General features: G+C 45.0%; 1 protein-coding gene across 3 annotated transcripts in view; it reads left to right on the forward strand.

The window, feature by feature from the left end:
• DRC8 (dynein regulatory complex subunit 8) overlaps positions 1 to 13,605 on the forward strand; it is a 168,130-nt gene that overhangs the window by 135,195 nt on the left and 19,330 nt on the right. The window contains exon 7 of one of the 3 annotated variants that reach the window (XM_073011908.1): positions 11,628 to 12,438. The exons of 1 other annotated variant lie outside the window; for it this stretch is intronic. In XM_073011908.1, the coding sequence (XP_072868009.1) occupies positions 11,628 to 11,692 (65 nt within the window). In that variant the 3' untranslated portion in view covers positions 11,693 to 12,438. Of the gene's footprint in view, positions 1 to 4,209; positions 7,305 to 11,627; positions 12,439 to 13,605 lie in introns of those variants that run through there. One more of the 3 variants, XM_037986092.2, reaches the window with a different exon arrangement.

The raw sequence follows: 13,605 nt of genomic DNA on the forward strand, positions 1-13,605 counted from the left end.
GCCTTGCCGTTCCCGGCCCAGAGACCCCACCTGCTCTCTCCAGACAGTTCAGCATTTGTCCCTGCGAAGGCTTTCTGAAAACAAAGGCCTATTAATTCCGTCCTGTTTGCAAGCGAAGCCCCAGTTCTCTGGTACTCAAAGCACACGCTGCTCTCTCGAGGGGGTGGTGAGAAGAGGATGTGAGGAAGGATGACTTTTTGTTTTTTTCTCTTTTAACAGAAAGAACAAAACAAAAAACAGTAACTTCATAAATCATCCTGCCAGGCAGAGAGGAATCTCCCATTTTCAAGCTACAATAAATGTGTTTTTGTAAAATGTTTTACTATACAGAGTTAGTAGACAACGGTACAGTGAATCTCCATGTAACATCACCCTCCGCGCCGGCCATCAACTCGAGGCCAATCCTGTCCCCATCTCCAGAGGTCCCTCCCTCATAATTTTGAAGCAAATGTAAAGCATCATTTTATTTTATTCATAATTTTTTTCAGTAGGCATGCTTAAAAGATACTTAAAAGATAAAGACTCTTAAAAATTACCTATAACACTATAATCTTCCCTTTAAAATAATAATGGTTTGGCCAGGCACGGTGGCTCATGCCTGTAATCCCAGCACTTTGGGAGGCCGAGGCAGGTGGATCACCTGAGGTCAGGAGTTCGAGACCAGCCTGACCAATATGGTGAAACCTAGTCTCTACTAAAAATAAAAAAATTAGCTGGGCATAGTGGTGTGTGCCTGTAGTCCCAGCTACTTGGGATGCTGAGACAGGAGAATTACTTGAACCCGGGAGGTGGAGGTTGCAGTGAGCCGAGATCACACCACTGCACTCCAGCCTGGGCGACAGAGTGATACTCCATCTCAAAAACAATAATAATAATAATAATAATAATAATAATAATAATAATAGTTTAATGTTATCATATATCCAGTGTTGAAAAGATCAGTTTTCCCATAAATGAATAAATGACTCAAAAAAATACTGTACAGCGGCCTGGCGCAGTGGCTCATGCCAGTAATCTCAACATGGTGAAACCCTGTCTCTACCAAAAATACAAAAATTAGCCAGGTGTGGTGGTACACGCCTGTAGTCCCAGCTACTCAAGGGGCTGAGGCAGGAGGATCACCTGAGCCTTGGGAGGTTCAGGTGAACTGTGATTGGTCTACTGCACTCCAGCCTGGGCAATAGAGTGAGACCCTGTCTCAACAAAATAAATAATAATAATAGTAATAAATGCCTCACAGTTTGAATTAGGAGTCAAGATTCAAACTGTGAATCTTGTGATTGGTTACCATGGGTTTTTTGTTTGTTTGTTTTTTGAGATGGAATTTTGCTCTATTACCCAGGCTGGAGTGCAGTGATGTGATCTTGGCTCATTGCAACCTCTGCCTCCTGGGTTGAAGCGATTCTCCTGCCTCAGCATCCCAAATCACTGGGATTACAGGCACCCACCACTATGCCCTGCTAATTTTTGTATTTTTAGCAGAGACAGGGTTTCACCATGTTGGCCAGGCTGGTCTCGAACTCCTGAACTCAGGTGATCCACCTGCCTCAGCGTCCCAAAGTGCTGGGATTACAGGCGTGAGCCACCGTGCCTGGCCTGGCTAGCATGCTTTTAAAGTTTCTTTTAATGCGTAGTTTTTACTCCCAACCTTTGTCTTATCCTTGCAGTTCAATTATTGAAGGAACCACTTGTTTGTCCTGTAGAATTTTCCACATCCTGGTTTTGTTGGTGGCATCATCGTGGTATATGTAATTACTGTATTTGTCTGTCTTCTCTACTTGATAAGTTGGCAGTTGGATCTAGAGCAAATTCAGCTTTGATTTGGAGGGACCAGATTACTTTACAGGTGTTGTACCCTTCTATCAGGAAGCTCATGATAGCTGATTGTCTCTCTGACATCAGTACTATTGTTGATGAACACTAGGTCTATATTAATACATTAGGGATTGCAGAATGGTGATGATCTAATTCTATCATTCTGCATTTATTAGTATTTCCTTTATTTATAAGTATTTTCCTTTATCAGTTTTCAAAATAATGATTTGGTTTCTCAATATTCCTTAATAGCAACCAAGTAGTTTTTAAAATTATTTTTTAAAATTGATGCATAATAGATGTACATACTTTCAGGGTACATGTGATAATTTAATATATTTATATCAAGTATATTTTGCTTTTTAGTGTTATTATAAAGTCATGAATATTTGGTATATTTCAATCCATTGTCGTCATTATTCTTATTGATGTTCACAGTATCCCATTTTTGAATAGTGGGAGCTGCTTCAGGTTGGATTCTAAAAGCTTCCTGCATATATGGCATAAGATGATTTAGGTTCATCTTGTGCCGTATTGGTTTCCAATGACGTTATCAATCTTTTGTGACACGAGATCGGGGCCAACAGTGGGCCTTTGCTAATGACGTGTTATTAGGGAACAAGTAGAGGAAAAAGTTTGCTTTGTGTTAGAGATTTACAGATCATTTACTTGTTTTTGCACCATGTTTCTACACAATAGTGCACAGACACACAACTCACTGGTTAAATGGAGACCACAGAAATCTCTGGGATACTTTATGAGCAGCCTAATATCTCCTGATTCTACAAGCTAGATCGGAGAATGCGTCTGGAACCTGAGGCCAAATTGTGGTCCTACTATTTCTCAAATCAAGACAGGATTCATCTATGGGGAAAACAATGTATATAGAACCTTGGAATCCATTGTAATAATCAATGTCATTAGTAACTTTATTTTATTGATTGATTGATTGATTGATTTTTGAGATGGAATCTCATTCTGTCGCCCAGGCTGGAGTGGAGTGATGTGATCTCAGCTCACTGCAGCCTGCACCTCCCAGGTTTAAACAATGCTCCTGCCTCAGCCTCCTGAGTAGCTGGGACTCCAAGCATGCACTACCACTCCTGGCTAGTTTTTGTATTTTTAGTACAGATGGGGTTTTGCCATCATGGCCAAGCGGGTCTCAAACTCCTGACCTCAGGTGATCCACCCGCCTTGGCCTCCCAAAGTGCTGGGATTACGGGCATGAGCCACTGCACCTGGCCACTTTTAAATCCCAGTGGCAGGAGTCCTTACAGATTTGCCTTTAATTCCCATTTGTTGGTAGAACAAAAAACATACAAAACAGAATAGGAGGCAGGCCCATTACAGACTTTCAAAAAGTGATAAAATGTGATAAAAGCAAAGCTTCACACATCCAATCAGATGTCTTCCTCATACGGGAAGGAACAAGCAAGCAGCCAGAGAGGCCAAGCGTTATTTCAGTCCTCCACCCTGTGAGGCTCAGGAGGATCAGAGGTGGTCCTCTGTGGTCAGGATGGGGGACCAGAGGAAGGAGGTCTGGGAGGCACTGCTTGACTCAGAGCTTCCTATTGCCTGGAGCTGGATCCACTAAAGAAAAGGTGTGGAGAGGAAGAGTGGCCGCTTGTGGGGTGGGCTATGGCTGGAAACCGGGGAGAAGGTGATGACAGAAGAAGGTCCATTCTCGGTCTAAAATCTGTAAACATGATCCTAAGAAGGGAGAGTGGGCTTAGGGATACGACAGAGTAAAAAGAGGCGGGGACGTTGCAGACTGAATACGCAGAGCCAGAGACAATGACTGGTTGGTTCCAACTTTCTTTTCTGGGACGGTGGAAATAAGAAGAGGTACTCACTGTGGTGGGGATGTGGGATATAGGAGAAGAGCCTGTGGATGGGGCACAACCAAACCTAAGTTATTGTGCAGCTGGTTTTGCAAGACACTGATCACCAGCATAGGTGGTTAAAAAGGGACTTTCTATTCAGAAATGTTAACCCGTAAGAATATGCAGTGGCTCAGGCCTGTCATCCCAGCACTTTGGGAGGCCCAGGCGGGCAGATCACCTGAGGTTAGGAGTTTGAGAACAGCCTGACCAACGTGACAAAACCTCCTCTCTACTAAAAAGACAGAGATCTCCTGGGTGTGGTGGCGGGTGCCTGTAATCCCAGCTACTCAGGCGGCTGAGGCAGGAGAATCACTTGAACCTGGGAGGTGGAGGTTCCTGTGAGCAGAAATTATGCCACTGCACTCCGGCCTGTGGGACAGAGCAAGATTCCGTCACAGAAAAAACAAACAAACAAACAAACAAAACAACAGGATAAATGGACCCCCATGTATTTATTAGGCATTGCCATTAACATATGGCCAATCTTGCCTCACCTCTTCTCCCTCAACAGTTTTCCTCATCTCCATCCTCAGCCCTGCTGGTTATTTCAAAACAAATTCTTGACATCACATCATTTCATCTGTAAATGCTTTCATGTTATCTTTACCAGGTAAGGTAGAGGTAAGGACCTCCTTCCCCTTTTCCCACACAACCCATGAAACCATGATCATATCTTAAAAAGCTAACAATAATTCTGTAATATCTGATATGCAATATTTTCAAATTTCCACTTTTGTCTCATAAATATGCTTTTATCATTGGTTTATTCCAGTCAGGATCCAAACAAGGTCCTCTTGTTGCATTTGGTTGATGTGTCTTTAAATCTTTAACATTCCCCTCCCCTTTTGTTCTTATCTTTCATTTGTTGAAGAGCCTGGTCTTTGGTCCTGTAGAATTGTCCACATGTTGGACTTGTCTGATTGCATTTCTGTGGTTGTGTTTAAACGTCCCTCTATTCCCTGTATTTCCCACCAGTTTTTATATCTAGCGGCTCAATCAATGTCAAGGTCAGTTTTGTTTTTTTTTCTTTTTTTGCTTCATTGGAAGTGGTGAATTTTTATTGCCTTCCTTCAGGAGGTAACATAATATCTGGATTGTTTCTTTTTGTCACTCCTCAGACTCAGTAGCTGTCAGCCTGATCTAGGCTGTATGAAGCTCTCCAGCAACCTGTCACCTAATGGTTGCCATTAACATTACTTTAGTAGGAGTTGCAAAATGGTGATTTAAAAAAAAAAAAAAACAAAAAAAACAAAAAACGCTTCTATCATTCCTTCTTCATTTATGCAATGGAATTCCTCTATTAAAGATAATTTTCTGAAGACCAGCCTGGGCAACATGGAGAAAGCCCATCTCTACTAAGAACAGAAAAATTAGCCAGGCATGGTGGTGTGTGCCTGTAATCCCAGCTACTCAGGGGGCTCAGGGAGCATAACCTGAGCCGGGGACATGGAGGTTGCGGTGAGCCATGATCACACCACTGTGCTCCAGCCTGGGCCACAGAGCAAGACCTCGTCTCAAAAAGCAAAAAAACCCAAAAACCCAAGATAATATTCTGCCATCAACTATTTGGCTTCTTTCAAATACTGTTTGCTCAGAAAAGGCACAGCAGTTTGCTGCTTTTCTGTAATTTTTCAAGCAAAATATTTCTTGATTTCTCTTGAAAACATGCATTTTTGGCTGGATGCTCAAAATGCCTTGGGAGGCCAAGGCAGGAAGTTCACTTGAGGCCAGGAGTTTGAGAGATGCCTGGGCAACAAAGTAAGACCCCATGTCTACAAAAATTTAAAAAAAAATTAGCTGGGTATGGTGGCACATGCCTGTAGTCCCAGCTACTGAGGAGGCCGAGGCAGGAGGATCACTTGAGCCCAGGAGTTTGAGGCTGCAGTATTGCACTTCAGCCTGGACAACAGAGCAAGATCCTGTCTCTGGAAAACAAACAGAAATATGCTTTTTACCTTCATAAGTGTGTGTGTGTCACAGGTGGGCCTTAAAATTGCCTGTATCCCTTATGAGACATCTCAGCCTCCCTTTGGCTTGTGTGCTAGCCAAACCACACTTGGTAACATTCTTCTTACCTTATTAGATTTACAGTGTTTGCATTAGCAGTTACACTGCTATTTCTGTCACAGTGAATCTCTCTGGGTGGAAGTGAAGTGTTTGGACTTGATTTAATGAAGCTATTGCAGACTGATAAAAGAGGTTTCAAATATCATAGGGTTATAAGGAAAAAGATGATTTAGAAGAATTATGTAGATAAATGATGACAGTACACCATGAATTCCATAATAATTCTGAATATAACTCTTCCCTAACTATGTTAAATAACTAACATTTACAGCCATTTAAATATATTTCAATATTTAATATATTTAAATTGTATATTTAAAATAATGTATATTTAAAAATAAGAAAAATGTTCACACAACTCAAACTTGCACCTTGTTATATCTATGTTTCTTCCATTTTAAATCTTGTCATTCATCAATATGAATTGGTTACCAATAAATTTGGGTTTGGAAGCTAGGTAGAAAGTTGGGAAAAATTTCTACAGGAATAACCAGGATTAACCAGATAATTTCAAGATTTTCTTGATCTAGGAATTAATAATTCGTATGATATGGCGACCAGGTGCAGTGGCTCACGCCTGTAGTCTCAGCACTTGGGGAGGCTGAGGCTGGCGGATCACCTGAGGTGTTTGAGACCAGCCTGGCCAACATGGCAAAACCCCGTCTCTACTAAAAATACAAAAATTAGGCGTGGTGGCATGCACCTGTAATCCCAGCTACTCAGGAGGCTAAGGCAGGACAATCGCTTGAACCCGGGAGGTGGAGGTTGCGGTGAGCCGAGATTGAGTCACTGCACTCCAGCCTGGGCGACAAGAGTGAAACTCCGTGTCAACACAAACAAAACAAAAAATAAACAAAAAAGAATTCATATGACATGGGAACTAGAACTGTTTCCAAACAGTTATAATCCAATTCCAAAGAAACATTGCACTTCTGGTTTCCTGATGATGTCACCCACATATATGGCTACCTCAAGGAGTCGGGTCCTGAGAGCAGTGAGGCAGGAGTGAGGTCAAGTGGGCAGGTGTGAGAGCCAAGCACAGAGGCAGAAATGGAGACTCTGCACCCAGAACTCAGAAAGGAGGCAAGTGGGGTCGCTGGCCCAGGCACTGTGGGACTGCACACCGCACCCAACACTAACTTCCCTTAATAAACACTAAGTTAATCTTTACAACTCTTCAGCAAGGCCGTGCCACCCCGGTCCTTCTGTTCTGATCGGAGGACCTTGCCTCTCATTCGGCAGAGAGCGTAGAACCTTTGGCCTCTAACACCACCAAATGTCCCTTTCACAGAGGAGATGGCATCTAAGAGCTCTAGGGGCAGAAGTGCCGCTGCAGGGCCCTGATGGGGCAGGGACTGTGGCGCAGTCACCTCCTGCCTTTACTGTCTGACACGGGCTCCCAGGGCTGCTTGTATTTGGCAGGGGCTCCTCCTCCACGCTGCCCTCTCCTGGTTCCCAGTCCTGCTTGGTTTCCAGGTGCTCAGAGCCCTCTCCATACCGGGCTCAGCCCCTTTTTCAGAGCTACCCTTTATTTTTTTATTTTTTTATTTTTATTTTTATTTTTTTTAAATTTATTTATTATTATTAAACTTTAAGTTGTAGGGTACATGTGCACAACGTGCAGGTTTGCTACATATGTATACTTGTGCCATGTTGGTGTGCTGCACCCATCAACTCGTCATTTACATCAGGTATAACTCCCAATGCAATCCCTCCCCCCTCCCCCCTCCCCATGATAGGCCCCGGTGTGTGATGTTCCCCTTCCCGAGTCCAAGTGATCTCATTGTTCAGTTCCCGCCTATGAGTGAGAACATGCGGTGTTTGGTTTTCTGTTCTTGTGATAGTTTGCTAAGAATGATGGTTTCCAGCTGCATCCATGTCCCTACAAAGGACACAAACTCATCCTTTTTTATGGCTGCATAGTATTCCATGGTGTATATGTGCCACATTTTCTTAATCCAATCTGTCACTGATGGACATTTGGGTTGATTCCAAGTCTTTGCTATTGTGAATAGTGCTGCAATAAACATACGTGTGCATGTGTCTTTATAGCAGCATAATTTATAATCCTTTGGGTATATACCCAGTAATGGGATGGCTGGGTCATATGGTACATCTAGTTCTAGATCCTTGAGGAATCGCCATACTGTTTTCCATAATGGTTGAACTAGTTTACAATCCCACCAACAGTGTAAAAGTGTTCCTATTTCTCCACATCCTCTCCAGCACCTGTTGTTTCCTGACTTTTGAATGATCGCCATTCTAACTGGTGTGAGATGGTATCTCATTGTGGTTTTGATTTGCATTTCTCTGATGGCCAGTCATCAAAAAGTGGGCAAAGGATATGAACAGACATTTCTCAAAAGAAGACATTCATACAGCCAACAGACACATGAAAAAATGCTCAGAGCTACCCTTTAATTGGTGACACTCTCCACTACCAACCCCAGCTCAGCCCAGATTCCCTCCAAGCACAATTGTGCCGAGCATAGTAGCCATCATCTCTAAGCTTACCTGTGATTTCATCCATCCTCACCTCCTCACCTCCACTCTCAGAAGTCCCCACGTCCTCCTGAACGCAAACTCCTCCTCTGCTGCTGTTCCCACTCGGGGCTGCCTCCTCACTGACCTTCCTCCACCAGAGATTCCTTCCGTGCTCTCCCCTGGACTTTGTCTTCACCCCTGTGCTTATCACTTTCGGACCACAGTCTTAGTCAAGTCCACCGCATCTTTTCAAAGAACATCTTCCCCTCCTTTAGACTCCTCTCCCTGTCACCTACCCGTCACCCACAGTCTCTCTTTCCCTCCCTCCACCGCCAAGCATTCTGAAGAAATGTTCCCCTCGCCCTGAGCTCGTCTGCCCCTCCCTTCCATTCCCGGCCTCCTACAGTCTCACTTCTGTTTCCATCACTATCTGAGACTGCTGAGGTCCTCAGTGACATGACCATTGCCAGTCCCAGCAGCCTGTGTCCAGTTCTTCACGTTTTTTGAATTCACTGCAACATTTAATGCTTGCTGGTGACCCTTCCTTGCTGAAATTCTTCCTTGGATGAAAAGACACATTCTTTCCAGGTTATCGCTTTTCTCTTTGACTATTGCTTCTATGTCTTACTGAGGCCTCTTTCTATTTCCACCCTTAACTATTAGTGTTCCCAGGATTCTAGCTTCAGCTCAACTTCTTTCATCTCTCTCAGTGGCCTCATTCATCCCCATGACCCCAGCTACACTTGCCAGAACTCCCAGATCCACACCTTTCATCCAGCCTTTCACTGAGACGTTCTCCAGCTAAATGTTCTGCTGGTCTCTCATATGTGGCAAAATCCGTTCCTCCTCCTCTCGACTATCTTTTCTGTCCAACCTAGACCACCGGCATCAGTCACTAGGACTTTCCTCAGTGTCTCTGGGGTCCCTCCTTCCACTCTACTCCTATAATACAAGATGATTCCAGCCGTCATCCCCTCCTTCCTTGACAATTGCCATAGTCTCCTAACTGCCTCTAGACTCTACCCAGTCCGATCCATTATTCCTCTGCTTGTAGAAGTATTTTTCTAAATAGATACGGTCATGGCTTGTACCTCAGTATGGGTTTTGTTGAAAGCAGACCCTGAAACGAGGATTCTGGTGTAGATGACGTATTTGGGAGGAAACAATAGTATGTGAGTAGGGAAGGAAGATAGGAAAGGGAAGCCAGCCAGTAAAGGGTGTGTTGCCAAGCCAGTCACCACTGCAGGTAACTGGAGCTGAATCTTGCTGGGCACCTCTAGGAGTCCGTAGAATATGTGCCTCGGAGGTGCCCTGCCTGAGGGGCAAGAGAGCTGGGTTATTTATACTCCAACTCTCATCAGGCAATGAGAAGTGTCTGAAGCAGTTCATTCCCCTCCTGCAGTACTTGGAGTCGGGGTTCATGAAACCCTCAGGCAGTAGAAGTCAAGCCAGCTATTACAATGGAAAGGCTCAAGGGGCTAGAGAGGGGCACAGGTGGAAGAACAGTATCTGCCTCATTACCCTCCTGCTTATTAATCCCCAGAGATCCTCACTGCCCACAGCTGGCCTTTCTGGCCTCCTCCCCTGTACTGCTTCCCTCCACTTACACAAGGGTTCCGAGGTCTTTCCTGAAGACGACGAGCACCCTCACGCCTCCACGCCTGGGTGTGCATTGCTCTTTCCTCCACATCACGCTTCTCTTTTCGGTTAACTGATAATCCTGGCTGCATGTACTGGGCACGTGCTACCTGCAGAGTCATTTATGTAGGTTAGTTGATTTAATGTAACCCCTATAATAGTATATGAGTTGACTAGCTAAAAAGAATGATCACCTCCATTCTACAGGTAAGGATATCACAGCTCAGAGAGGTTAACTAAATGCCTCTGGCACAAAGCTAGCAAGTGGCAGGGCCGTGTTGGGAGACCTGGTCTCTGCTCCAAAGCCTGTGTGAGGCACTAACCACGGGGCTGAACTACCTCAGACTTCCTGCCTCAGCTCCGCGGTGGCCCGTCCTTGCGCCTTCCCACCTAAATAGATGTGCTGTCTGCTCTGTCTTCCCATAGCCTATGGTAGTTTTTTATGTGGATGCCTTTATTAAACATGTGTTATCGTGTAGTGTATTTATTCATCTGATTTCCCTTTTAAACCATAAGTCCCTCCCATTTTAATCTTCAATGCTTGGCCAAGTGTGTAACTCAGGTAAGGCCTCCATTAACTTTTAAAACAGCATCATGTTGAATTCTGCCAGGCACAGTGGCTCACGCTTGTAATCCCAGCACTTTGGGAGGCTGAGGCAAGGCGGATCACTTGAGGTCAGGAGTTTGAGACCAGCCTGGCCAACATGGTGAAACCTCATCTCTATTAAAAATACAAAAAATTGGCCAGGCGTGGTGATGCACGCCTGTAGTCCCAGCTACTCAGAGGGCTGAGGCAGGAGAATCGCTTAAACCCAGGAGGTGGAGGTTGCTGTGAGCCGAGATCACGCCACTGCACTCCAGCCTGGGTGACAGAGTGAGGTTCCTTCTCAAGAAACAAAACAAAACAAAACAAATAATTAAGTTGAGTGAATATTGACTTTGTTTCAATACCATGCACACAAATACTGAGGAATGAGACTTGTTAAATAAGACAGGACCCAGTTGTGACTTTTCTGGGCATATTCTGCTGGGCAGGAAAGAAATAAGAATATTAACTCTAGTGGAGCACAGACAGACGGCCGGCCAGCCAGCCAGCGCCCCACTGAGGGCCAGAGCAGGGCCTTTGCCCAGATCATGGAGGAGCCTATCGTTTCTCCCAGTTTGTGTATGGAAGGCAAAAACATACCAACAAAAGTTCTGTGAAAGCTCTTCAGGCTCTGCAGTTTGGGACATGTTTATAGGGCATGCGTGAGTCAAGCGGTCAGCGGCTCTGTGGCCACAGAAGGCATGAAGAGCAAATGTGAGTGGCCTCCTCACCCTTTGTTCCTGAAGGGGTTTTTCATTGACACCAGCAGCCAGAGCGGTTTGCTGGGTTTGAGCGCGGTTATAGTGTGGACTTAGGCACTCTAAAATGGGAGGAAAGAAAGCTCCTTTTTGGGAAGAAACTTCTACCTATGTCAGCTATAACATACCAGCTCACAGAGTGCTAAGAAAAAATAATTTTTTTAAAATAAAAAAACTACATGTGCATGCTTATGAAAACCTGGTTTCACAATCAGAATCCTGAACCTGCTCATAAATTTATACCAGAAAAGCAAAGACCAAAAAGCACGCATGCTTTGCTGCTAAAAATTAACTTCATAATTTACTTTTTGGCACTAGGGGATAATGAGAAAGAGCAGCAAACACACCTTTAAAAGGCAGCCGGGAGTCAGACCTCCTCCTCCTTTCTTCACCCAGGTCTGAACTCGCGTGCACTGAGTCGAGACCACAAAATGCATGTGGGTGGGTCTGATACCCGGTGACCTGCAGGGACAGCTGCACCCCCAGCCTCTGCCCACCTGCTGACCACAGGATAAAGTGTCTGGTTGTAGAAGGAAAGTATGGCTGCTTCTCCCCTCAGCCTGGCCAAATCTTCCAGTCATTTGCAAAATATTGACTGCACAGAGTAAAGAACACTTCGTTTACAGTGCAGTTGGTGCGAAAATGAATAGACTAATGAAGGTGTCGTGAATGTCTTTGACTCATATTTATGGCTTTTGTCTTCTTTGTTTCCTCTTGAACGTATTCCCAGGGCCTCCTTTCTTTGTCTGTCTTCTCTTCACTTTCATCAAAGGCAGCCCGTTCCTTCTGACCTTGAAATTTCCTGTGTAAACAACATCATGCCTGTTGGCACCTGAACCCACCTAAAGTTTAAGGGGTCCAGGGGTAAGGGGACTTTTGGAAAGCCCTGCTGTCCTATGGCTAACATCAGATAACTGGGGCGGGACACAGTAGCTCATGCCTGTAATCCCTGCACTTTGGGAGGCTGAGGCTAGAGGATGACTTGAGCCTAGGAGTTCAAGACCAGCCTGGGAAATGTAGTGAGACTCCGTGTCTATAAAAATTAAAATAAAATTATCTGGGTGTGACACGCACCTGTGGTCCCAGCTACTCTGCAGGCTGAGGCCAGAGGATTGCTTGAGCCTAGGAGGTCAAGGCTGTAGTGGGCAGTGTTTGAGCCACTGCACTCCAGCCTGGGTGACAGAGCAAGATCCTGTCTCAGAAAAAAAGATAATCTGGATATTTATTTGTTTGTTTTTTGTTTTGTTTTGTTTTGAGATGGAGTCTTGCTCTGTCGCCCGGGCTGGAGTGCAGTGGCTGGATCTCAGCTCACTGCAAGCTCCGCCTCCCGGGTTTACACCATTCTCCTGCCTCAGCCTCCCGAGTAGCTGGGACTACAGGCGCCCGCCACCTCGCTCGGCTAGTTTTTTTTGTATTTTTTAGTAGAGACGGGGTTTTACCGTTAGCCAGGATGGTCTGGAACTCCTGACCTCGTGATCCGTCCGTCTCGGCCTCCCAAAGTGCTGAGATTACAGGCTTGAGCCACCGCGCCCGGCCTGTTTGTTTGTTTTTTTAGATGGAGTTTCACTCTTGTTGCCCAGGCTGGAGTGCAATGATGCAATTTCTGTTCACCACAACCTCCGCCGCCCGGGTTCAAGCGATTCTCCTGCCTCAGCCTCCTGAGTGGCTGGGATTACAGGCATGCGCTGCCACACCCAGCTAATTTTATATTTTTGGGGTTTCTTCATGTTGGTCAGGCTGGTCTCGAACTGCTGACCTCAGGTAATCCACCTGCCTTGGCCTCCCAAAGTGCTGGGATTACAGGCATGAGCTACCACCGCGCCCGGCCTTATTATTTGTTTTCCATAGATGATCCTTATTCCTTTACCTGTTTCATTTAAGGTTACCTTTAAGATTATTGGAGCTTGGCCAGGCGCGGTGGCTCAAGCCTGTAATCCCAGCACTTTGGGAGGCCGAGGCGGGCGGATCACGAGGTCAGGAGATCAAGACCATCCTGGCTAACATGGTGAAACCCCGTCTCTACTAAAAAACAAACAAAAAAAAAACTAGCCAGGCGAGGTGGTGGGCGCCTGTAGTCCCAGCTACTCGGGAGGCTGAGGCAGGAGAATGGCGTGAACCCGGGAGGTGGAGTTTGCAGTGAGCTGAGATCTGGCCACTGCACTCCAGCCCAGGGGACAGAGCAAGACTCCATCTCAAAAAAAAAAAAAAAAAAAAAAAAAAGATTATTGGAGCTTAAAAAAGAAATATACAGCTGATTGAGAAAAGGTTATTGAAAATTTTACTATATATGTGTGTTCATATGCTTAGAGAGATGTGTGAAAGCAGGTGACTTTTAAACTTCTTTATACTTTTATTTAACTGTGGTGGAATATAT

Source organism: Chlorocebus sabaeus, chromosome 25, assembly GCF_047675955.1.
Source record: "Chlorocebus sabaeus isolate Y175 chromosome 25, mChlSab1.0.hap1, whole genome shotgun sequence".
Taxonomy (NCBI): Eukaryota; Metazoa; Chordata; class Mammalia; order Primates; family Cercopithecidae; genus Chlorocebus; species Chlorocebus sabaeus.